Source organism: Chlorocebus sabaeus, chromosome 18 (assembly GCF_047675955.1).
Source record: "Chlorocebus sabaeus isolate Y175 chromosome 18, mChlSab1.0.hap1, whole genome shotgun sequence".
Taxonomy (NCBI): Eukaryota; Metazoa; Chordata; class Mammalia; order Primates; family Cercopithecidae; genus Chlorocebus; species Chlorocebus sabaeus.
In genome coordinates, this window is record NC_132921.1 from 17,002,599 (window position 1) to 17,029,262 (window position 26,664).

At 38.2% G+C, this 26,664-nt stretch overlaps 1 protein-coding gene across 1 annotated transcript in view; it reads left to right on the forward strand.

Moving 5' to 3' along the window:
- The window catches only part of VPS4B (vacuolar protein sorting 4 homolog B), a 33,232-nt gene extending 11,848 nt beyond the window's left edge, over positions 1 to 21,384 (forward strand). Inside the window, exons 3-11 of the mRNA XM_008013864.3 lie at positions 261 to 417; positions 3,183 to 3,250; positions 6,817 to 6,936; positions 10,280 to 10,436; positions 10,783 to 10,931; positions 11,660 to 11,741; positions 13,609 to 13,828; positions 17,232 to 17,372; positions 19,665 to 21,384. Coding sequence (XP_008012055.1) covers positions 261 to 417; positions 3,183 to 3,250; positions 6,817 to 6,936; positions 10,280 to 10,436; positions 10,783 to 10,931; positions 11,660 to 11,741; positions 13,609 to 13,828; positions 17,232 to 17,372; positions 19,665 to 19,766 — 1,196 coding nt within the window. The 3' untranslated portion in view covers positions 19,767 to 21,384. The remainder of the gene's footprint in view (positions 1 to 260; positions 418 to 3,182; positions 3,251 to 6,816; positions 6,937 to 10,279; positions 10,437 to 10,782; positions 10,932 to 11,659; positions 11,742 to 13,608; positions 13,829 to 17,231; positions 17,373 to 19,664) is intronic.
- The last annotated feature ends 5,280 nt before the right edge of the window (positions 21,385 to 26,664 follow it).

The following is a 26,664-nucleotide window of genomic DNA, read 5'->3' on the forward strand; positions in this document are numbered from 1 at the left end:
TCCTGTTAGTTAACATTAACTTAAAATACCCTGCTGTCTTGCTCAGATTGTTTCTGACTCAGACCCACTGTTGGTCTCCAACCCTGCTGGGGGAAGGGGTAGAAAAGAGGTAATAATCATTGACTATGATGAGTTAGAGATGCTCTTCCCTCCTTCTCCCAACATAGAATTTCCTTGTCTAAAAAATACATATTTAAGAGTTCAAACCTTTCTACACAGAATACTAATGGAAAAAAATCTCTCTCATTTCCCTTTAATAGATGAAGCGCAGGGTGATAAAGCCAAGCAAAGTATCAGGGCAAAGTGTACAGAATATCTTGATAGAGCAGAAAAACTAAAGGAGTACCTGAAAAATAAAGAGAAAAAAGCACAGAAGCCAGTGAAAGAAGGACAGCCGAGTCCAGCAGATGAGAAGGGGTACGTGTTTAAAATTGTTCAATTTTATTGTGGCTTTTAGCTTTTGATTTGTGAAATCAATTTCTTTTGATTAAAACAGGTGTCAGCAAACTGTGGCTCATGGGCCAAAGCTGCCCAGCTGCCTGTTTTTGTAATAAGTTTTATCAGAACACAGTCTTGCCCATTCTTTTACATATTGTTGTCTAGGGCTGCTTTCATGCCATGACCACAAAGTTGTGTGGGTTGTATGGAGACTGTAGGGCCCATGAAACCTAAAATATTTACTTGTTTGGTCCTTTACAAAAAAAGTCTGCTGACCCCTAGTTTGCCAAGCTTAATGGATGATATTCCTCAAACATCGTTTCCTGACTGCCTGCCAGTAGTAGGGGAGAATGCTTGTAGGAACAGCACTCAGTTACCCTGTGGTCTTTAGCTAATATCGAAGCTTAAGATTATAGGAGTGACCTGAAAATTAAACCTTTGACCATATGGAAAAAATGAAAAGTAACTCCAACAATGTAAACTTTTTTCAGCTATCTTATGCAAAATTTTTTGATGTGAATTTGTGTTAGACTTGCTTTATGTTGTCATTGTAAAGAAAACAACACAGCACAGCATAACTTATAAACATTGAAACCGATTTTTGGCATGTCTTCTAGATGGGAGATGTATCACTTCTAGATGCAGAATTTGTTTATTCAGTACATGACATATGCATGCCAAGTTTGTGCTGAGCACTGGGAACATATTCTAACCACATCCTCTCTGGCTCTCCTACTGATTGATGCCAGTAGTTCCAGGTAACACACCCTTAAGAAAATGAGACTCTGGGATGGAGTTATCTGGCCTGGTTGGGTTTGAAAGCAGGGAGGTTCTGCTCAGCTTTAGAGGATGCGGTTCTCATTGTTCATGGTATGCAGTGGCGCAAGTTACTGAAACGATGCCCTGTGGTCACAAGGAATGAAGTGCCTTTTAGGCAATGCTTTGGGGCTTTGACCGTTTAGAGGGACATGAGGAATATAAGAACCAGTGTTGACTTGGCTGCTTCAAACTAAGTGGCAGAGTTTGAAGGAAATGATAAGCTTAAGCTCAAGGTTTTATATTCTGTGTTCAAGATGTGATCGGGGAACTAGGGAGTTTCTGTGAGACCCTAACAACATTTTATCTTCTTCATCGATAACATTGACATAACAAAAATCAGATGATAGTCCGATGTGATGAATTACTGAATTTCAACTTAGGGTTTCTTACATGAAAGTGAGGACATTTAGTATAAAACAGGGACTCCAAACATGAAGTGAAAATATTGGGAAGATTTAGTTGACCGTGACTGCCTGGGACCTCCAGCTCTCACTGAAACTCCCTTGACAGCAGAAGCTTCTCTTCCCTTGTCCATAGAAGCTCTTCTGCTCATGCTTGAAAATCCTGTAAGGATCTCTCCTGAGATAATTACCTGACAAGGTGATGCCAGTTTTTCTCCTGTACTGAACAGCAGTCTTCATTTATAGTAGGACCCACTTTGGCTAATTTAAGCAAAAAGGGATGTATTATAGGTATTACCTTACAGAATAGTGGGGCCAGGGAATCAGATTTGGATCACAAAGAGAAATGGCCGACAGTACCAAGGTTGTTCAAGTAGGGATCCCACTGTTGCCAACAACTCTGCCAAGCACTGGTGGTGCTTGGGAGCAGGCAGTAAAACCTCTGCGCAGCTCCCTCAGCAAAACTAGTCTCCTTATGAGTAGCCCCCACCTTCTTGGAAGAATTTAGGTCTCATGTGGAACCCTAGCTGCAAGGGAGATAAGAAACGGCAGTTTGTTTTTAATAAGGACAGCCTTTGCAGTACTGGACAGCATGATAGTAGGAGGTTAAAGTGAGTGTCAAGTGAATCTGTTTTGCAGTGTCTGCCTCACCCACAGCCCCACCATCCTATGATAACCAAGGCAATTCCATTTTGGCATAAAATATGTCATGCTTTTATCCCCCTTTATATGTTATTGTTTTTAAAATGATATAATGCCTTATTTTTGGCTTTATCACTTTTATACTTAACATTGTATCAGGAACATCTTTCCGATAAACTATTTCTACATCACTTTTAAATGTTGCAATGTATCCTGTCATATGCTAGTCCCTATAATATGTTACTTTTTCCCTTTTTGCAAACGGTATGTGTGTGATTATCCTTATGGTCAAATGCTTGAACTTTTCTAAAATTATTTCCTCAAGATAAATTCCTAGATATGAAATGCCTTGATCGACCTACTTGTTCTTTTGAGTGTAGTTCATTGTCCTCAAGAAGCTTCCTCTATCCTTTGGAACCCCCAGACTAAGGGTTGTAGACCTTTGTACCTTAGATAATTAGTGTTCCAGATTTTTTTCCTCCTAATATGACCTCTTTTTCTAGTTTATATCTTGCCCAGTCCTGACGTTTTCACTGTTGTTGTTTGCAACTCTCCTGTAATTCATCTTGAATCTTTCATGGAGTGATGTGTGGGGCATGCATTTATGAATTAATACATACCTAAATATGTCATGGGGATTTGGAGCTAGTTGCCGACTTCATTCTGGTCTTTTTGTCCCTTTCCTTTACATGATTCTCTATTGATGATAACGTGCCTGCTTCCTATTTTATTTACTACGTTCTTTAAGTAAGCATAGCTTTTAATGTAAATGTCTGATTTTGCCACTTAAATTACAAATATTTCAGGTTATTTTTTCCTTCATTTTTGCCTTATTTGATAGCAATGAGTGATCATTTGAATATATTAAATTCTTTTTATTAGGAATGACAGTGATGGGGAAGGAGAATCTGATGATCCTGAAAAAAAGAAACTACAGAATCAACTTCAAGGTTGCTTTAGATTTCATTTTTAAATTTACTATCCTATTAAAAAGACTCAAAGTGAATTGTCTATTTGAATTGTTTTTGTTCTCCCTCTGTATTTAAATGAAGTTTAAGAGCTGACTTTGGTTCCCAGTAGTCATGTGCTGGCTTTGTTTAGAGTGTGTTTTAGGGTTTGCCCTCTAGGATCATGGTTTGGCCTTTTTTATATAGTAAAAGTTTTGTTGGCTTCATATCTGCTTTTAAAAGGCTCTCAGTCAACTTGCTCTTTGATTTTGTTTATTTGCCCCCTTTTAGGGAAGGTAACATTTATACTCTTAGCACACTGCAAAATGTGATGGTATTAAAATTTACTACTGTGAGGGGCGCAGAAGTTAGGACTTACACATGGCTTTTATTGCCATTACTGTAGCTCACTTATTGATAGTTTATTTTGTTTCTTAACTGCTCTTCATCTGCTTTTCAGTGTTCCTGTTTACATTTAAGTGTTTAAGCTTTCTGTGTTTACCTTCCACACCTGTGAAGCCCTTTCATTCTGTTCTACTATAGCGTAGTGGCATAACCGAGAGGACATAGATTTTTGGCTCCATTCAGATCTTCATTCTGTTCAAGGGTCTGCCACTTAGAAGCTTTATAATTGTGAGTGAGTGACTGAGCCTCTCAGAGTCAGAGTCCCTCATCTCTAAAATAGAAATGAGCAATAGCTTCCTTTCAGGGCTTTTAAGATTAATGACAGTGTAAAAACTACCTAATATATCTGACGAAGTCTAGGGACTCAATAAATGGTAGCTCTGTTTATCTAAAAAGGCATCTGTTTGTTGGCTGGCTTTGTTAGTTGCTGAGATTTGATTATTCTTTGAAATAAATTATCTAACAATTTTTCAGATTGAATTTTTTGCTCACCCAATGGTAGTATGTATTTTGTTCATTTGAATCTTACCAAATAGAATGCATAACTGGAAAGGATTTCCATTTTATAGGTTCAGACTTGGTTACTGAATAGTGAAAATACCTACCTTAACCAGACTTTTAGCCTTGCTATACTAGTGTCTTCGTTTTGGTAATATTTTTGTCTTGCCTATCCTACTGGGATGTCTAGGAAAACACTGTAGGATAATATGTTGATAACAGACCAGGTAATGAGGATAGAAAACATCTTTAGGTGCCAACAATCTCAGTGGTAGGTGTCGTCCAGGAGCGAAAACTTGAGTTTACACTGCCATGTCCCCACCACCTGAAACTGCTGGCATGCACTGCCCACTCAGTTGGCATTTATTGGGTAACCCTGTGGTCTGTGCCAAGTGGCCTTATTCCAGTTGTAAAGCAAGATACTTTTTCTGTCTGCTCTTTTGGTTTTGGTTTTGTTTCCCTGCCCCAGGTAAAAAGCAGTTGTATATCTTTAATTTTGAAAAAGATACATTTTTTTTCTTTTTTGTTTTTCTGAGACCGGGTCTCACTGTGTCGCCCAGGCTGGAGTGCAGTGGCGCGATCATGGCTCACTGCAGCCTCAAACTCCTGGGTTCCAGGGATTCTCCCACCTCAGCCTCACAAGTAGCTGGGAACACAGGCGCACACCACCATGCCCAGCTAAGTTGAGTTTTTTTGGTTTTTTTAGCGATGGGGTTTGGCCATGTTGCCCAGGCTGCTCTCAAACTCCCGAGCTCAACTGATTCGCCCACTTCAGCCTCCCAAAGTGTTGGGATTACAGTTGTGAGCCACCGCTCTTGGCCAATACAACCAGTTTTTAATAGGGATTTCTCTAAATTCCGTATCACTTATGATAAGGGCCAGAAATGTAAAACAAACAAACAAAAACCAAATACTTAAAACATTTAAATGAGGAAATGTATTTGAAATTTCGGGATGAAATAGAATATGAAAGGAGTCCTAGCCTTTTATGTTTGAATATCCTTTTTTTCCCCTACTTTTTAATGGTTTGCTGCTGGATTTCATAGTATTACATATTTTTTGAATTTTTCCTTGTTTTTTGAACAGTATTTTAAATCTTTTACTTCTGTTTTAGATTATGATATTAAGGGTATAGTTGTTAAAATTAAGAATTGGTTTGTGATTTGAGTTTTCTGTTAGCTAATTTTATTCAGTGAATTTTTGTGATTAAATAATATACTAGTGTAATAAATAGTATAGTCAAAGACTGGATAAATTTGTATCACTGAAGTACATTCCATTTGTTAGCATTTTTCAGTAATCCCATCCCCCCTTTTTAATTTTGCAAACCATGTCTAGTATGAGATTGTTTATCAGTAAACATTCCAAAGTCACCTTTTAACTTAAAAGTATTAGTTATATATGAAAACAAATCATGACATATTTTTAAAATTTATAGCAGAAAATCCTGAGTCGGATGGTGTACATATATAAAATAAGTTTACTTTTGTTTAACTGACATGAAATCCTAGGATTACTAATCTTAATGAAACATAAAAAAGACGAAGTGAATTTACTTTTTTCTTTATAGTAGTCTGAACTTTTGTAATACAAAATGCTTATGATTTCATTTAATTTTAATCTAGTAGCTGAAGATTTTCATAATTTAGGGAAGTTGCTGAGTAACTAGTATTAGAGTAACAGATTATCTTTCCTAACAAGGAGAAACAATCAGTAGCACTGATTTCATAAAGTAATAGATTGTGTAAGTGGTGGTGTTCTGTTACACTTAAGACAACTAAGTACATGCCATCTCAGAACAGGCTGCTTCATCTTTTATAGTGGAATAGTTTCCATATTGTAGAAAATTAGAAAAGCTTTTGATAAAAGAGAACTAGAAAATTTGTCAGTAGGCTATATTAAAAGATATCCTTCTTGGACTCTTACTGCAGTAATTGCTTTGGCTTTTGAATATACTGCATTCAGAAGCTAAATCTTCCATGTAAGTTAACTTTGTTAATTAATAAAAGTTGTAAATAGATCTATTTAGCAGCCAAATAGAAACTTTGGCAAATCTTAGGAAAGTATTGCAAATCTGCAGGGGTATATTTTCTCTCTTTCCCATCATCTGCTTCCATTCCTTCCTTTCCTCTCCTCTTTTCCTTCTCCCTTCTGTCTATCTGCCTATCTTGAGTTAAATTTGTTAAGCATATTTTTTTTTTCAGTGGTTGAGGAGAGGATTAGATCCCCTTTTCTTTTGGTTAACAGGAGAAATGGTAAACAAGTACTTTTGATACCCCAAAATCAATGTATTCAAATATAACCAACTTACGGAACATTTGGTGCTTTTCCAAACACTCTAATATTCATTATGTCATTTGATTTTTGCACCAACCTATCTAAGTAGTTTGGGCAGATGATATTATTTTCATTTCACAAATGAGGAAGCTGAAACAGAAGGGTAAAGAAACATGCCCCAGGTGATCTAGTCATCCACCTGGTTCCTAGTCCTATTGACTTCTCCCTAACACCTGCTTCCTCCTCACACTATTTCAAAAAGGTTGTTAGTACATAAAACTTTCCCAGACAATTTTATAATGCATTTCCTTAACATCATTATTTCATGTTTTCTTCTAACTTTGGTGAAATAGTCTTTCTTAATTTAAAGATAACATAATTTTTTGTAGGTGCCATTGTTATAGAACGACCAAATGTGAAATGGAGTGACGTTGCTGGACTGGAAGGAGCCAAAGAAGCACTGAAAGAGGCTGTGATACTGCCTATTAAATTTCCTCATCTTTTTACAGGTGACATAACTTTTAAATTATTTTATTTCATGAGTTTGTAAAAGTTCATTGATGACTGAGGCGAAGCATTGTCATTCTTGTCACTAATGAATTATCTTAAATAAATTGTGACTCTTAAAAGGTGGTGATTTATCTTTATACAAGATGTTTTATTTCTTATACATACCCATATTTGCTGTATATATATTGAAAAACAACCTAAATGTCAACCAGTAGGGTAATTCACCAACATGCAATAGAATACTATGCCCTCAGTAAAACAGAGTGTACATCTACATTAATAAATTGTAATCTGCATTGTATTTTATTGAAGAATGTCCACATCTATTACAAAGATCAAAAAGCAGTTATAAACTGAATAGTATGATTCCATGTTTGTTAAATGTGTATGCTGAGAAGTAAGTATAATTGGATTGACATAGAAATATTAATGTATGCCTAGGAGATAAGATTATAGGAGATTTTTACTTTTGACTCTCATCTGATTTATTGCAGTGGTTATATATATATTTTTTTTGTTTTTTTGAGACGAAGTCTTGCTCTGTCACCCAGGCTGGATTGCAGTGGTGCGATATCCGCTCACTGCAAGCTCTGCCTCCTGGGTTCACGCCATTCTCCTGCCTCAGCCTCCCGAGTAGCTGGGACTACAGGCGCACGCCACCACGCCCAGCTCAATTTTTTGTATTTTTTAGTAGAGACGGGTTTCACCGTGTTAGCCAGGATGGTCTCGATCTCCTGACCTCGTGTTCCTCTCACCTCAGCCTCCAAAAGTGCTGGGATTACAGGTGTGAGCCACCGTGCCTGGCCAGTTGTGTATTAATTTTTAAAGAGTATTTCCGTTTCTTAAAATGAGAGGTAAGAATCACTTAACAGCTTCAGAGGAAGTGCATATCCTCTAGTAGCAAAACAACATTTCATTATCACTGTGAAGAGAATATTGCTGACCTACCATCTGGGGAAACTTACAAGTTCTAATTCCAGCAGTAAGTGATATGTCTGTGCTAAACCATTCCTTTATATTATCCTTCTTGTGACTGATAGCCTGTGTCTGTAATATGGCCACACCCACAATCTGACGGTCAGACAGAGGTTTTCCTTTTGTAAACATGTTGGTTTATGTCAACAGCAAATCTGTAATATAGGCCTCAGACTGAGCAGTTCAGACAGTCATATCATATACAGCAGTGATGAAGAGCAAAAAGCCAGTAGGTCACGCACTGTCCACCTAACTTCAAGGTGTAGTTTACAACCCAACCTCAGGAGTATAAAAGTAACAGCATAAAAGTTGACATCGTAATCCTAGAAAAGCACAAAAATATGGTTGAACTCATTTTATGGTATATTACTTATACCAGTTTTTCTCAAACATAAGTCATTTATGTATCATCTTCATGAATTTTTCCATGTATGTGTACCATTACTTTTTCTCTGCTTATTTTTTTAGAAGAGCATTTTTACTGGAGTATAGCATAAATATACAGAGACATACAGGAGCCCCTGGGTGTTGGGCTTCCTTAATTATCACAAAGCAAGCATGCCAGTGTCATCAACCAGATCCAGAAATAACAGCATTGCCAGGGACCTGGCAGGAGCCTTCTGCCTCATTCCTCCCCAGAGGTCATCTCTCTCTCGACTTTTAACACCAGAGATTATTTTGCCTGTATTTGAACTTTAAATCATCTCACATATCTTTACTTAGTAACGTTATTGAAAAGACTTTGTGCCTATTATAAGTGAAAAAAGTGTTTTCCTAATACACGTTAAAAAATTAAAAAGTGTATACCACCTAAAAGTATTTCATGTTATACCAGTGGTATATGTACCATACTTAGACACTGATTTGTAAATGTATACATTTGAAATAAGAAAATGAAATTCAAGTAATAGTTGCTTTCATAACAGTTAAGTGAAATAGTATTACTCATCTGCATATCATCCTTTTGCAGATACTGTGTATACATCCATAGTTTGCACCTAGCAGTTTTTTGTTTGTTTGTTTTTTTTCTTTTCTTGAGACAGAGTTTCACTGTTGTTGCCCAGGCTGGAATGTAATGGCGAGGTCTTGGCTCACTGCAACCTCCACTTCCCGAGTTCAAACAATTGTCCTGCCTCAGCCTCCCTAGTATTTGGGATTACAGGCATCTGCCACCACACCCAGCTAATTTTTGTATTTTTAATAGAGTCGGAGTTTCACCATGTTGGCCACGCTTGTCCCGAGCTCCTGACCTCAGGTGATCTGCCCATCTCGGCCTCTCAAAGTGCTGGGATTACATACGTGAGCCACTGTGCCCAGCCATAGTTTTTTAAATGTATGTTTGATAATTTACTGCCAGCTGTAACCCAGCCTGTTTTATTTTAGGCAGAATTATAATTGCTCATTAGCAAAAATGAGGCACAGAGAGTTGATGTATTCACTGGTTATATTTTGGCAAAACTAGGATTTAAGGTAGTATCACCTTTTTGTTACCCAAGCATGGAAGTCTGCTACCTAGATGGGCGCGGTGGCTCACGCCTGTAATTCCAGCATTTTCGGAGGCTGAAGTAGGCGGATCACCTGAGGTCAGGAGTTCAAGACTGATCAACATGGTGAAACCCCATCTCTACTAAAATACAAAAACTAGCCAAACATAGTGGCGGACGCCTGTAATTTCAGCTACTTGGGAGGCTGAGGCAGGAGAATCACTTGAAACCAGGAGGCAGAGGTTGCGGTGAGCCGAGATAGCACCATTGCACTCCACCCTGGGCAACAAGAGTGAGACTCCGTCTCAAAAAAAATAAAAGGAAGTCTGCTACCTATAACACTAACCTGTGCTTTCCTGTGGAATCAAGAATTCAGCAGAAACTCATAAGTCATCCAAACTTTGTTAGGTTCACTTTTCTAAAGAGCATAAATATTGAAAGAAAATCTCTTCCAGCTGCCCATTTTTTACGGGTGTAGTTTTTGTACAATATTCTGGTATCAAGCTGTGTACACAGTAGATGATCAGAAAGTACCTTTTCACTGAACTCTTTTCCCCTATTAGACTCCATGCAGGGCAGCAATCCTTTTGCCTGTGCAAATGTTATGGTTTTGATACATACTGGTTGAATGAATGAGCAAACAAATGTACTTCCTGTTAGAAGGCTTATGTTATGTAAGTGTATTTTTGATAAAGTAGTCTCTAGAAGAAACAAAATACATTTAAGACATACCTTAGATTGATTTATTTTTAAAATATTGTTTTAATCCTTACAGGTTTAGAGTGAAAATCTTTTCAGAATATTCCTCTGTATAGATGATGTCAGTGGTAACTGCAATTAAGTGTTAAAATTCTTGTGACATTTTTCTAAATGTAAATTTTAGGCAAGAGAACACCTTGGAGGGGAATCCTATTATTTGGGCCGCCTGGAACAGGAAAGTCCTACTTAGCCAAAGCTGTAGCAACAGAAGCCAACAACTCAACATTTTTTTCAATATCTTCCTCTGATCTTGTTTCTAAGTGGCTAGGTGAAAGTGAAAAGTAAGTAGTAAATCAATTTTTAAAGTTTTTTCTTTGCCTGTAATTACTGTATCAGTCCTTAATAGATTTCTTACATCATTCATAGATATTCAGAGAAGTGATGTAATATAGGTACTCAGTTCTCTGTCAAATCAGTCTCTAATCTAGAATTTATTTTGTGGGAAAAGATAGCATATATGTACAACCTAGTAAATCAAAGTGAGTTATCCAGTTGTAGCATTCTTATTTTCTGTACCTGAAACATGATTAGGCTTTTTAATCTACACAGTTCTTGTAATATTGATACATTGCTTTGTTTTACTCTTTTACTATTTTTTAGACACTTAAAGTTTTCATTTATTTTTAGACTGGTTAAGAATTTATTCCAACTTGCCAGAGAGAACAAGCCCTCCATTATCTTCATTGATGAAATTGATTCTCTGTGTGGTTCAAGAAGTGAAAACGAAAGTGAAGCCGCACGTAGAATTAAGACGGAGTTCCTAGTGCAAATGCAAGGTAGTGTTACTAATTTTTTTTTTTTTTTTTTGGAGACTCCAGAGTCTCACTCTGTCGCCAGGCTGGAGTGCAGTGGCGCAATCTTGGCTCACTGCAACCTCCACCTCCCGGGTTCAAGCGATTCTCCTGCCTCAGCCTCCTGAGTAGCTGGGATTACAGGCACGCATCACCATGCCTGGCTAATTTAATGTTACTAATTTTTAAAGTCGTCTTTGTTTATTTTATAACAGTTTTTATAACAGTAATAAAAAATTCAAGCAGAATTTCTCCGTTCTAACAAACTGTTTCATTTTGCCATGTTTCATTCCATTGTCTTCCATATGCATACATAATTTTTACTCAGTTGTAATTATCTTGTAGGACTCACTGACATAAATAGAAAAGAGTTTTAATATATTCATTTATAGTGTACCAGCAGCAACTTCAGTAAAAGTAATATGTAGACTTCAAATGAAATCTTTCAAGAAATATTTCGAAATGAATGTTAATAGTATTTGTCCACAGTCTGGGAGGTTTGATTCTTACATTTGCATCATCCTGCATCATAGTGAATTTGGATCATATTGCCGTAAGGTGATATTTGATTAAATACAGTTTTTTTCAAAGACAGACCCTCAAGATGAGGCAGTTTAATGCTAAAGCACCACATTTCTTAACAGAATATATGGAAGAGGTTTAAAGAACATCAAAATGACAAATTAATTAAAGCATTACCTATTTTAATGCAGGGGTTGGTGTAGACAATGATGGAATTTTGGTTCTGGGAGCTACAAATATACCCTGGGTTCTGGATTCTGCCATTAGGCGAAGGTAGGATAATACAGTAAATGTCTTATTTCTCACCGCAGATGTAACAAGTAGATGATAATTCCCTTTTTGTCATGTGAGGAGGCATTCTAACAACTTTTCAAAAGATTTGTAGTGTACTCTAACCCTGTCGCTCCCCTGCCTTGAGGGGGAGAAGGGTGCTTATTTGCTTGTTTGTTTCCCTATTTTATCAAATATACAAGATTTCCACATACTTGAGTCTTTCATATTAGAAAATGTATTACATAATGCTTACCTTTCATTCTGATTAAGCTTGGTGGGCACTGATGCTTCAAAAATTTACAAACATACTTTGACAATTCGGTAAAAACCATTCATAAAAATTTTAGCAAAATGGCAATTCTATAAGTCAGAGTAAGATAACCAGGTAAGAGTTGGAGTCTCGCTCTGTTGCCGGGCTGAAGTGCAGTGGCGTGATCTCTGCTCACTGCAACCTTCACCTCCCAGGTTCAAGCGATTCTCCTGCCTCAGCCTCCCGACTAGCTGGGACTACAGGCACGCACCACCACGCCCAGCTAATTTTTCTATTTTTAGTAGAGACGGGGTTTCCCCATGTTGGCCAGGATAGTCTCGATCTCTTGACCTCGTGATCCACCCACCTCGGCCTCCCAGAGTGCTAGGATTACGGATGTGAACCACCACGCCTGGCCAAGATATTTTTTTTTTTTTTAAGTAAAAAATGTATGTCAGGCCAGGTACAGTGGCTCGTGCCTGTAATCCCGGCACTTTGGGAGGCTGAGGTAGGCAGATTGCCTGAGCTCAGGAGTTCAGAACCACCCTGGGCAACATGGTGAAACTCTGTCTCTACTAAAATCCAAAAAAATTACCTGGGCATGGTGGCGCACACCCGTCTGTAGTTCCAGCTACTTGGGAAGCTGAGGTGGAAGAATCGCTTGAGCCCAGGAGGCAGAGGTTGCAGTGAGCCAAGATTGTGCCACTGCACTACCAGCTTGGGCAACAGAGTGAGACTCCATCTCAAAAATAAAATGTGTGTGTGTGTATATATCTATCTAATTTTTAAGTTGAAAATAAAACTTCAGCTCTAGGAAAGGTATATGGACTCTTCACTTTTCACTCTTCACAGTTCCCTAGTACATTCATTTATTTTGTATGGTAAAAATTAGCACTTCAGTTTTTGCCACTTTTATCCCATTCACTTGATGATTTGTGCAGGGTATTTTTGGAAAATTGCCTTATTCTGCACCCATCTCTCGAGGCAATGGAAACTTAAAATTCTTTTCATTGCCACAGAGAGTTACCTGGAGGAAAAACAGTCTGCTCAGACCACTTAAATTATCCCTCATCGCTGCTTCTCTATCTCTAAATACATTCTAAGAAGGCAAGCAAAATTATTGTTAATGAAACATAGTGTTTATTTTTTATAATATAGGATTGTTTGTTCTGGATGTATTCATTAAAGTGGACACTTTTGTCATGTATATCCTGTAAGATTGTGAGTTAATTCTATTTTGAATGTAGAGAATTACTGTGTCATCTCTACTCCTATTTTATATTGTTAATCATTAGTCCCTTGATCAAGAGTTCACAGTACAGTTTTGTGGGAAACTGTAATCCTGTAGGACCTCTTTTTATTTCATGAATTCCAGACATATGAACACTGTGGCCAAAATAACCCAAAAATCATGCGCGAAATATTCAACCACTCCAAACTGGCTCCCAGGCTATTTTGATTTTATTTGTTTGTTTTTAATGTGTTCTGGATATTCTCCCTTGAACCGAAATATATATGTTTAATCTTGGCACATACACGCCCACTTAGTATCTGTTTCTCCTTGCAAATATCCTAATTTTCAATTAAATATTTTCTTGATGTAATTTCTCTTTTAAGATTTGAGAAACGAATTTATATCCCTTTGCCGGAACCCCATGCCCGAGCAGCAATGTTTAAACTGCACCTGGGGACCACTCAGAACAGTCTCACGGAAGCAGACTTTCGGGAACTTGGGAAGAAAACAGATGGTTATTCAGGGGCAGATATAAGTATCATTGTACGTGATGCACTTATGCAGCCTGTTAGGAAAGTACAGTCAGCTACTCATTTTAAAAAGGTAAGTCATTTTTATCTATCCTTTCCTATCTTTTTTTTTTTTTTTTTTTTGAGACAGTCTCACTCTGTCGCCCAGGCTGGAGTCCGGTGGCACTATCTTGGCTCTCTGCAACCTCCACCTCCCAGGTTCAAGCAATTCTCGTGCCTTAGCCTCCTGCGTAGCTGGGATTACAGGCGTGTGCCACCGTGCCTGGCTCATGTTTTGTATTTTTAGTGAGACGGGGTTTCACCATGTTGGCCAGGCTCGTCTCAAACTCCTGGCTCCAGATGATCCACCCACCTCGGCCTCCCAAAGGCGTGAGCCACTGCACCTGGCCCATTTCCTATATTTTTAAAATCAAGTTTCAAGACCATCATTGGTTTGTCTTCAAAGAATTTGGGAGGGTTTCAGCATTGTATAATAATACAATAAGTGGGTTTACATAATCGACATATTTCTATGTCACTGAAACAAGTTCTTCAATAAAGTTTATTAGCCATTATTGGCTGGGTGCAGTGGCTCACACCTGTAATCCTAGCACTTTAGGAGGCCGAAGTGGGCAGATCTCTTGAGCTCAGGAGTTCGAGACCAGCCTCAGGCAACACGGCAAAACCACATCTCTATAAAAAATAGAAAAATTAGCTGGATGTGGTGGTGCACTCCGGTAGTCCCAGCTACTTGAGGGGCTGAAGTGCGAGAATCACTTGAGCCCAGGAGGTGGAGGTTGTAGTGAGCCGAGATTGCACCAGTGCACTCCAGCCTGGGTGACACAGTGAGACCCTGTCTTAAAAAAAGAAAAGGCCTTATTAAGCATCCTAATGTGTTTTAAATTTTCCTGTGAAATGAGCTTTGAAGTATTTGTGTATTATTTTGATGTAAGTATAGAAACTTAAATGTATAGATGTCAGGCTGCTTCTGACACATCTAGAATATTTTTGAGCAGAATCTGGTGCATTTATACCTCATAAAGTAAAACTAATAATAGCTAATATCTTTTATATATTCACATGCCTGGCACTGTGTTCTATCTTTTATTATTTCATTTGGTCTTCACAAAAACAACAAGAGGTACACGTAGCCAGCCACCTACTGGTGGTTAGTCTTGGACTTAGGTGCTAACACAGTAGCTAGAGTGGTTCACATGTGATTTGTCTGGAGATGAGGTTTCCGAATCCGAAATCTCAACCATTCTGCTATCCTGCCCCTCCTGTGTTCTGTTTTGTCTTCAAGAACAAGTTAAGCATCTATGGCTGAGATAAAGTTTTATTAAAAGACTGTGGTCTTGAGATACCCAGCTTGAGTAACAGTGTACTAGGTCATCTGGACCAACCCGTTTGCTGTGAACAGCAGTATCCAATATTACTCATGAACATAGATGTGGAAAACTATCGCAAACCTAATCTCATAATGTATGTCAAGACTAGTATGACTAAGTCACGTATGTATGTTCATCATATACCACAATAAGATTTTTTAGGTTAACAAGCTTGAATTAAAATCTGAATTTGAAACCTAGCACCATTTACTTGTTATACCTTTTTGAGCAAATTCTGTTACTTCTTTAAGGCTCATTTTTATCATCCCTAAAATGGGGATGATTATGCTATTTTGAAGTCCTTTCTGATAATGAAGTGATATAATCCTTACAAAACACCAGTCGTGATACTGCAGATGCCCCATGAATATTACTCATCCACCCTTCTTCAGCCATTTCATTACTGACATACTGTTAAGTTTATGCCACAGCCATTATGTTTTCTCTTAAATTCTCTTTGCCATTTAGAAACTATAAATGCATAGGAACTCAGTCCTTTCCTACTCAGAATTTATCACTCGATTCTGCATATTACTGCCTGAGTGAGCTCACATGACGCTGAAACCAGGTCCTTGTTAGTGGGATGAAGGTAACACAGCCAGATGAGGTTTATCTCTGCGACTGGGGATCACCAGCTGCAGCAGACCTCTCGGCGGCTCCATCCTTTACTTCTTTTAAAGCTGATTATTTCAATTAACAATAAGGTTCCCTGTTTATTTTTTGCATTTACTAGTATTTTATTTCTAAAATACTAATCTGGGCCCAGTGGTACATCAGAAAGTAGAGCAGTCAAAAGAGACAAAAATCCCTGACCTCATGCAGCTAAAATATTAGTGAGTAAAGACAGACAATAAAATACACATAATAAGGTGAGAGCGTGTATTTCTTCACACCTACACCAATCCTGAGATAATATTTAAAGTCGATCATTGTGAAAGAGATGTGAAAGTGCCCCCAAGTTGGCTGGGCGTGGTGGCTCATGCCTGTAATCCCACCGCTTTGGGAGGCTGAGGTGAGCGGATCACGAGGTCAGGGGTTTGAGACCAGCCTGGCCATCATGGTGAAACCCTGTCTCTACTAAAAATACAAAAAAAAAAAAAACAGCCGGGTGTGGTAGCAGGCACCTGTAGTCCCAGCAGGGAGGCTGAGGTAGGAGAATGGCATGAACCCAGGAGGCGGAGCTTACAGTGATCCGAGATCGCGCCACTGCACTCCAGCCTGGGCGACAGAGCGAGACTCTGTCAAAAAAAACAAAAACAAAACAAAACAAAAAAAATAAGTTGTATATGATAAAATGGCATTGATACTGCATTTAGCATATAATTTTGCACTTAGATTTGAGAGCATTTTTATTGAAAAAGACAGATTCAGTAGTTTCATACTAAAGTTCCAAATATTACAGAAGTTTCTCAGCTATAGAGCAACTTCTGAGAATTTTTTAATGTATCTGTTTTTGGTCTCTGAGATTACTACCACTTATTAAGCACTGGAGGGGTAAAAGAGAAAGCTTAGACACAGAAACTGTTTCTTTTTTTTTTTAACTTATATGTGTGATCATATAAGTAATTTATTGTAGGAAATTTCAAAATACAGAAAAGCATCAAGAAGAAAACTAAAAGCGACTGGGCGCTGTGGCTCACTCCTGTAATCCCGGCAGTTTGGGAGGCCGAGGTGGGCGGATCACGAGGTCAGGAGATCGAGACCATCGTGGCCAACATGGTGAAACCCTGTCTCTCTTAAAAGTAAAAAAAAAAATTAGCTGGGTGTGGTGGCGCATGCCTGTAATCCCAGCTACTTGGGAGGCTGAGGCACAAGATCACTTGAACCCGGGAGGCGGAGGTTACAGTGAGCCGACATCGCGCCACTTCACTCCAGCCTGCTGACAGAGCGAGACACCCTTTCCAAAAAAAAAAAAAAAAACTTAAAGCACCAAAATTATCCCATTACCCAGGGGATAACTACTTTTTGTTGTATATTCTTAATTTTTTTTCCCAAAAGTAAACATTAAACATACAAAACTATTATACATTTTAACTTTCCTGATAATGGATTAAATCTTAATGTTCAATTTTGTTTCAAATAAATATTTCAGATTACTGTTTATTTCAGGTTCGCGGACCTTCCCGAGCTGATCCTAACCATCTTGTAGATGATCTGCTAACACCTTGCTCTCCAGGTGACCCTGGTGCCATTGAAATGACGTGGATGGATGTCCCTGGAGATAAACTTTTGGAGCCAGTTGTTTCCATGGTTTGAAATTTTGTTTGTTTTTAAGAAAAATTTTAAAACATCATAATTTTCAGTTACATAATATTTGCTGGAAAATCTTACTGTTAAACAGGTGTATTTTAATACTGTTGACTCACATTAGAAATTATAAAGTTAATTCAACTTAAAATATAAAAAGTAATTATTTTTAAACTATTTTCTTGGGTTTTGAGGAAACTTTAAGTGAAAAAGCTATTTTTTAAAGCACAAGATTCTGACTTTACAGGTCTTACAGCTAGAATATCTCCAAAATGCTCATATATAGTATAATGATTGCCAAAACCTAACTAAAAAAATAGGATTGGTGAAATTTTTTTTTCCCTGCATCTCAGATTTTTTAAAATAACCAGAAATTGCCTGTAATCCCAACACTTTGGGAGGCCAAGGCGGGCAGACCACTTGAGGCCAGGAGTTTGAAACCAGCCTGGCCAACCTGGCGAAATGCTGTCTCTCCTGAAAATACAAAAACTAGCCGGGCAGTGTGGCACATACCTGTAATCCAGCTGCTCAGTTGAGGCAGGAGAATCACATGAACCAGGGAGGCAGAGGTTGCAGTGAGCTGAGATTGCACGACTGCACTCCAGCCTGGGTGACAGAGTGAGACTCTGTCTCAAAAAAAAAAAAAAAAAACCGGGCTGGGCACGGCGGCTCACGCCTGTAATCTCAACGCTTTTGGAGGCCAAGGCAGGCTGTTCACAAGGTTAGGAGATCGAGACCATCCTGGATAACACGGTGAAACCCCGTCTCTACTAAAAATACAAAAAAATTAGCCGGGTGTGGTGGCACGCACGTGTAGTCCCAGCTACTCGGGAGGCTGAGGCAGGATAATAGCTTGAACCCAGGAGGCGGAGGTTGCAGTGAGCCGAGATCACACCACTGCACTCCAGCCTGGGCAACAGAGCGAGACTCTGTCTCAAAAAAAAAAAAACAAAAAAAAAACAAATACTAATGCTCGTATCATCATATTTATAGTGTTTTCTAGTTCACTTTTCAAAGGTCCATAGAAAGTTTAAATAATGTAGTTCTATTTTTATTTTTAAAAATTACAGTTACATAGTTTATATTGGAGAAATTAATATATGACTTATTTTGTAAGGCGTGTTATTTTTAGGGAACTTAGGGTGATTGAAAAGTTGATTACTTATGGAAGAACATTCTCAGTTTTCAGAATTTTCTGTCAGTTTCAGATCTTTAAGGACCTTTAATGGCGGGTTTAATAGTAACTTCCAGAGGAGAAACTTTTACCTGATACATAGACATACATGTAAATATGTACATGCCTATATATTTGTGTGTGAACCAACCATAATGCTTATCTGAGAAGTTACTCAGAAACCCCTTTTGTTTTAATCCTTGGTGTATTATTTTTTATTTTTTGTACTTTGTTCAACTTTGAAGAATTTTTAGTAACTTAGAGTAATCCTCTTTATTATTTTTCATATCGTTTTACAGGAGTCTTGGCTTAGAAGTTAGTTTTTTAATGAATCTCTGATATTAGCATATTTTTCTAACCATTTCAATCTTAATTGTAACTATAGTAAAATTCTGGTTAGTTGATTTTTCATAAAATGGTATTCTGCTTCACTTACGTGTAAGTGAATGATATTTTCCTTTTGAACTATACTTACTTAGAAAACTGATCTCTTATTTAAGAAAAAGAGATAAGGCCAGAAATTAGATCATGAACATACTTTGGAGGCCTTGATCCTCAGACTAAGAGGAATGTCCTTCTGATAATGGGGAGCCGTTTGATCAGTGCAGGGGAAGAAAGTGTAAGTTTCTACACAAAGGAATAACATGATCAAAGATCTTGAAAGATCTGTGAAAGAATAGGGGCCGGGAGCGGTGGCTCACGCCTGTAATCCCAACATTTTGCAAGGCAGAAGCAGGCGGATCACCTGAGGTCAGGAGTTCGAGACCAGCCTGACCAACAGTGAAACCCCATCTCTACTAAAAATACAAAAATTAGCTAGTCATGGTGGCAGGTGCCTGTAATCCCAGCTACTTCGAGGCTGAGGCAGGAGAATCACTTGAACCTAGGAGGCAGAGGTTGCAATGAGCCAAGATCACACCACTGCACTCCAGCCTGAGCAACAGAGTGAGACTCTGACTCAAAAAAAGAACAGGGAGTTTATTGTCAGTATCTTATGGTAGACGGCAAATATTCATATTTAAACTTAGGTTAAAGTTCATAACAATAATGATAATATGACGGTTTTTTATTTTGTTAACTCTATTATTAATATCCTCCCTGCCCTTCTTTTTCCCTGACAGTCGGATATGTTGCGGTCACTATCTAACACAAAACCTACAGTCAATGAACATGACTTGTTGAAATTAAAGAAGTTTACAGAAGATTTTGGTCAAGAAGGCTAAACCAAAGACAAGGAAGATGCTGACCCATATGTATTCTTTCTTTCATAGATATTTTTGTCTATTTTGGATCACATTGATTGTTTCCAGTAAAACACTTTTACCACAGGGAAATACACATCTCACTTCAGAGTTCCATTAGGTTTTATATTGTACTTTTCCTCCATTACTTATTAAATACTCCTATTAACAAAATGTACAAAACAACAGGTTATGAGGAAATGAGCGATATATGGATGGCAAAAAATAGAAGTTACCCAGTAGAAAGGATGTCAGAAATTGATTGACATACAAATATTTAAAATTTTTATGAATAGTGGTCTTTGCAAAGAGCATTTATCTTTTTTTTTACTAAAATGATATGGGGTTTATTTTATATTTTCAAAAAAATAGTTAAACATTCTTATCAATGTAAAATTTATGTTATTAAAAAATTACAAATGATAGAATCTTTACTCTCAGGGATGGGCAATAAAACAGCAAAGAGCATTGTGATTGGGTTTGAAAGATTTTGAATTATAGACAGTGCTCTTACTGGTTTTTAATAAGTTGATTTTTTTTCTGTGTAGATTTAAATAATTTCTTTAAAATAAGTAAGCTTTGACTGGGCATGGTGGCTCATGCCTGTAATCCCAGCACTTTGGGAGGCCAAGACGGGTGGATCACCTGAGGCCAGGAGTTCAAGACAGCCTGACCAACATGGTGAAATGCCGTCTCTACTAAAAATATAAAAATTAGCTGGGCACGATGGCGGGCGCCTGTAATCCCAGCTACTCAGGAGCCTGAGGCGGGAGAATCACTTGAACCTGGGAGGCGGAGGTTGCAATGAGCCAAGATCGCACCATTGCACTCCCTGGGCGACTGAATGAAACTCTGTCTCAAAAAAACAAAAACAGTAAGCTTTTATATTTAATTAAATGATACCTTTCACTGTGCAATCTCAAGAGGAAGATTTTCTAAATTAGACATTGTCTTTACCTTAAATAAGAAAATTGTCTATTTCAGTGTCTTTTTGTAGCAAGATTGACCAAAACAGGTGGTAAGTGTGTAATTTTTAACTGTCATGAAATACTGTAATGCTAGTAAGGAAATAGTCTCCCTTTGGATTATGGGAAGTTTCTTGTCTGTGATATGGGGTGTCTGTGTACATATATGTATATTTCCTTTTTTAATACAGGATAATAATATGGGGTCTTGTCCTTCACCTTTTAAGTTCAGGGAACAGTTTGTCCTGACCACACATATGTTATCAGTGTAATGCTTTATGAAGCTTTAGAAATGAGCTCATGACTCATTAAAAAATAAACATGATACTATTTTAATATTTTCAAATAAATAATCTGAGGATGTGTTTCATACTTTAGCATCAGCGCTAAGTTGTGCCTTGTAGATTTGCATTGTCTATACATGCAAAAACTATTAAGTTAGAATGAAGTAGACTCCTTAATTACTATGAAATTCTATCTTGCAAATGCTCTAGAATAACTTGCATTTTAAAGTGTATTTGCACATTTTACATATGCTATGTGGTTGCCTTTGGGTTTTCTGTACAGATTGTTTTTGTTATTAAATGGAAAAGGCCTGAATTACGCTCTTATGTGAAGTAAATTGATAAAACCCATTGACTGTATTCTGTGTATTCTTTATTTTGGGACCATCTGTGTAAAAGAAAATATTACCTAAATTGGTTAGATACAAAGAAATCATTAAAATTATTAATGTATACATGAACATTCTGTTTTTCAATGACTTTTATGCAAGGATTGAGAACTAAGTAGACTAACACTGAATTCTTTGTGGATAAGGTCATTTATACATCTTACCTGTTTATCTGCCTCAGAATTATACAGTACTGCTGTGTGTTCTTTATGCACAGATACTCAAAGGAACCCGAATGGGCATGTTCTATTTTTCTGGCTCTTGACCAGTAATTATGAAGTTTAGGTAGACGTTTTCTGAGCCAGCAAGTAGATCATAGTTGTTAAGCATCTCTATGATCTACACCCTGGATATTTGAAAGCCTTTTGTCTCACCTTGAGAAATCTAGAAGGACTCTATAATTACAAAACATGTCAGTAGAGGATTGACTTCTGAGTCTGCTGTCGACTACATGCAGAAAAACAGAATGGGTGTACGTGATTAGTGCCACAGAAGCACCATTTAACCACTGCCATGAGAAAGAGGCATATCTACCTGATGGTGCAGTGTCTTGCAAATGAAGCAACACAGTGCCTATTGTTGACACTGATGTTAAGTTTGTGAGTTTTCACAGGTGCCCTTTTCTTTCCTACTTTCATGCCTTCATTTGTATCCTTCTCTTATTCTAATTATGGTATCCTTTTTTTTTTTTTTTTTTTTTTTTTTTTTTTTTTTTTTTTTTTTGCTAGTCCACGTATTTCCATTAAAACCTAATGATGAACCATGTCGCCTCTTGCAGGAAGACCGCCTAAACTATCCCCATCCTAGTTTTGCCAACTGCTGTGTTGAGATTTTTCTCTGTTTGAAGCATGTTCTATTGACCATGTTTAGACCATTTAGATTGTAAGTTATGAGAGTTACATTTTCCCTAGCAATTAATATATTGCTGGGTTCTATTAGGTACTTAGTATTGGGGGAAAAAAAAAGGAGTTACGTTTTAATTTTGATCTACCTCGTGGATTATGTGAGAGACTTATAAAATAGGTAAGTTTATAAAGTGACTTTGTTCTTACTTGTCTAGTGAAGTTATGATAAATTTCTGTCTCGGTGATTGAGAACTACAAAATCAAAAATGTGTTCAAACTAGCTCACCCTGGCTCACCAAAACCGATAGTACCTCTTTTTCAGCTGCGAGTTCAGTGACCTCATACTAGAAATTTAAAGTCTGCTGTGATGGGAATATTTATACCATAGAAATCAGCAAGAGTTCAGTTAGCTGTAAAAAACAAGGGCTGCCTGTAACTTAGGAAGATTAATACTATTTACTGCATTTACAGAAATAAAGGAGACAAGTTCTTTATAGATGCATAAAAAGCAATACAATTCAGCACTTGCTTTTTTTTGAACTGCACAAACTAGGAATAGAAGGGAACTTCTTAATAGAAGAAGATCTAGAAAAAACCCTATAGCCAACGTATTTAATTGTGAATTTTTGAAAAGTTTATTCCCCCAGAGATCAGGAAAAAGGCAAAGTTACCCACTATCACTACTTTTTCTCAACTTTGTACAGATTCTAGCCAGTGCAAGCAAAAGAAATGAAAGGCTTACAGATTAAAAGAAGAAACAAAATTGTCATTCACAGATGACATGATTGTAGAAAATTGATATAAACTTGTAGAAATAATTTAACAAGTTTGCAGGATACAAAGTCAATAAAAATTATTTATCTTAGCAACAATTAGAAATTGAAATTATGAGAGGTGTGTGTGCCTATAGTCCCAACTATTGGGGAATTGAAGTGGGAGGATCACTTGAGCCCAGGAGTTCGAGGCTGCAGTAAGCTATTATCGCACCACTGCACTCTAGCCTGGGTGAGGGAACGAGACCGTGTCAAAAAAAAAAAAAAGAAAATACTAATTACAATAATATCAGCATCAAATGCCTCAAAATTAATCTACTCAAAGATTGGCAAGACTGCCACATAGAAAACTATGGAACGTTACCAAAAGACACTAAGGAAGACCTAAATAAGAGGGGGGTGGACCCTGTTTAAGAGATGGATGACTTACAAGAAACAAAGTCAATTTAACCAAATCAATTTATAGATTTAATGCAATTCCAAATCTGGATCTGGGTGGTTGATACAAAGGTGTATGTGTGTGTGTGTGTGAAAACTCATGCTTTATGCTGTACATTTATATCCAGATATGTAGATATCCAGAAATAGGTACTAAATAATTTACTGATTATTAAAAATCTTTTCTAGTTTGAATTGTTTTTATGATAGTGTCTCCTAAGTATATTTTTCTGTCCATCCATCCATCCATAATCATCCAGAAATCTGCATGTTCACATAGACATCTGGAATGACTTCCACATAATGCTCATGATGTTATTAGATTGATTGATTGATTTTTTCTTTTTTTTTTATTACTGACTTTACCTCTCGTATCTCCTTCAGGTCTATTCCAATGTCTCTTTTTCAGTGACACCTTCCTTGGCCATCCTACTGAAAATGACAAACCCTCCTGATGCTCCTTATCTCCATCCCTGGCTGTGTTTTTCCCCATAGTGCTTGTCATCTAACCTACGATATAATTTACTATTTTCCTTATGTGATTTCTCCCACTAACATGTATGCTATTCAGTTTCTTGTCTGTTTTGTTCTCTGCTGTATCTCCAGTGTCTAGAAGAGTGCTGGTGCCTGATGGGTGTTCAACAAATATTTGTTGAGTGAGTGAAACTTACTTTGTATTCTTTCTAAATTTGTACAATCAGCATGTATAATTTCTGCCCCCCACCCCCAGTGTTATTCTAAAAAGAAAATTAGGACTGAAAACACCTCAAGAAATTAATAGTGACTAAATCCTGGTGAATAGAAATATGGACACTTTCATTCTTTTCTTTGTATTTTTATCTTTATTTTTAATTTCTCAAAATTAAGAAGTTTTAAGGGGCTGGGCGCAGTGGCTCAGGCCTGTAATCCCAGCACTTTGGGAGGCCGAGGTGGGCAGATCACCTGAGGTCAGGAGTTCGAGACCAACCTGGCCAATATGGTGAAACCCCGTCTCTAATAAAAATACAAAAGATAGCTGGGGGTGGTGGCCGGTGCCTGTAATCCCAGCTACTCGGGAGGCTGAGGCAGAATCATTTGAACCCGGGAGGCAGAGGTTGCAGTGAGCTGAGATTGCGCCATTGCACTACAGCCTGGGCGACAGGGCGAGACTCCGTCTCAAAAAAAAAAAAAAAGTTTTAAGGAAGAATTCGGTTGACAGCAAATCACAGGAATTAGGACTCCTCCCCCTCTAGAACCCTATGAAATAACAGGAAATGTTTTAAAAAGAGAACAGGACAGTCAGTCATCAAACAGATGTACTCTGGAGAGCCGCTGTTCATCTAACTGCCCTCTGGCCTCCCAACACAGGAGCCGAAGTGGGGACATCCTATTTTTCTTCATCACTTGGTAACCAGTAGCTGGGCCCTTGATGTAACCTTGGCATATCAGGTACTGCCACTCAGTTCCTTCAATCTTGAGCAAGTAACACAGAGATGGCAGGACATTTAAAATAGGATCATAGCAGCATCACCAGCATCTAAATTGGATGGACTCCGGTAGCTCCTAGTGAGACAGCTGACTATATCATTGCCTATGGTCACACGGAATGAAGTGCCCAGTGAGGACAAGACACTGGAGAGCCAATTTGCAGCTGCTGTAGAACAATATAAAGAGCATGAGAACTTCAAATGGCTGGTCAGGGCAGAGAAGGAAAACCAGGGATCTTCTGTGGCTGTCCTAAAATAAACATTTCCTACAGCCACAGTGCCTAAGTAATCAAAAGCCAAACTCAGTATTTGATCCTGCAGGTTGCTGGCAATCAGTTGAATTCACAGATTCACCACGTTTTGTATGTGAAAGGAAGAAAATTTAGTAGGAAAACAGCAGGCCCTGTAGCATTAGAATGTGTATATTTGTGAAAATTTGGAGGATTCTGAGTATCAGCATCTGGAGCATATGTGACAGTGGGTTATGCTGATGATCAAAAAGCAGAGGAATCAAGTTTCCGATATGATTGGATTTATCACTATGGGTTCAGTCAACAGAAATTCTGTATTCAGTTTTTGGTTTGAGTCACTGAGAGGGACTTTCATTGTTTGCCTGACTGCTTGAAAAAACTGAACTTGGCAGTGGCCCCTCTCTGAACTCCATTAACATATAATGTAAAAGAAAAAATCTAACAACTTTAGAAAATAAAAAAGCTTTAGTGGATTTACCCCGTAAGACCTATCCACAAAGCCACAGTGTTCCTAGAGAACTAGAATCTGGGTCCTTAATCAAAGCTTCAGTAGGTGGAAAGAACGCTTTCTTACTTTTTATTTTATTTTTTGAGATGAAGTCTCGCTCTTGTCACCCAGTCTGGAGTGCAGTGGTGCCATCTCAGCTCATTGCAACCTCCACCTCCTGGGTTCATGCTAGTCTCCTGCCTCAGCCTCCCGAGTAGCTGGGATTACAGGCTCCCGCCACCACACCCAGCTAATTTTTTGGTATTTTTAGTAGAGACAGGGTTTCACCATGTTGGCCAGGCTGTAAGTGATCCACCCGCCTCGGCCTCCCGAAGTGCTCGGATTACAGGCGTGAGCCACCGCGCCCCGCGGAAGAAATGCTTTCTAACGTGCTTTCCTTGTCCTCTGATTGCACTGGGGCCGGAAAGCAATCCACTTAGGTTGCAGAAACCAAGTAGTGGCACCAGGCTAGCACAAGCCAAGTGGACTTTGGTACCATGTTAGGCTAGTGTGATCATCACAAAGGTCTTTCCCACAAAGTCTTAAGCAACAATTCATTGGCGATGGGATCCCTGCAACAAAAACAAATGCCTATTCAGCTCACTAAGGGGCCACTTCATTAGCCTAACCAAAACCTCCCAAGTCTGGTGGACACCTGACCAGAACCATCATGATAGGCAAAGCATGAAGCACAGCATTGATTTTGCAGCACTTGAAATAAGCGTAGGCTCGGTATTGTTGAGGAAGGATCCTGCAATGATACCACAAATACCTTCCTTTCAGCCTTCTCCGAAGGGGTGGGAGGCTACTTGTCAAAGCTGCTAGGAAATAGTGACACAGAAATATGAAGACTTTGGAGGACTGTGGGACACTGGCTCTGAGCTAATAATCTTAACTGGAGAATCAGAAAGTCACATGGTCCACTGGTCAAGAGGGGACTTACAGGGGTTCAGTGATAAATGAGGTGGTGTTTTAACCAAAG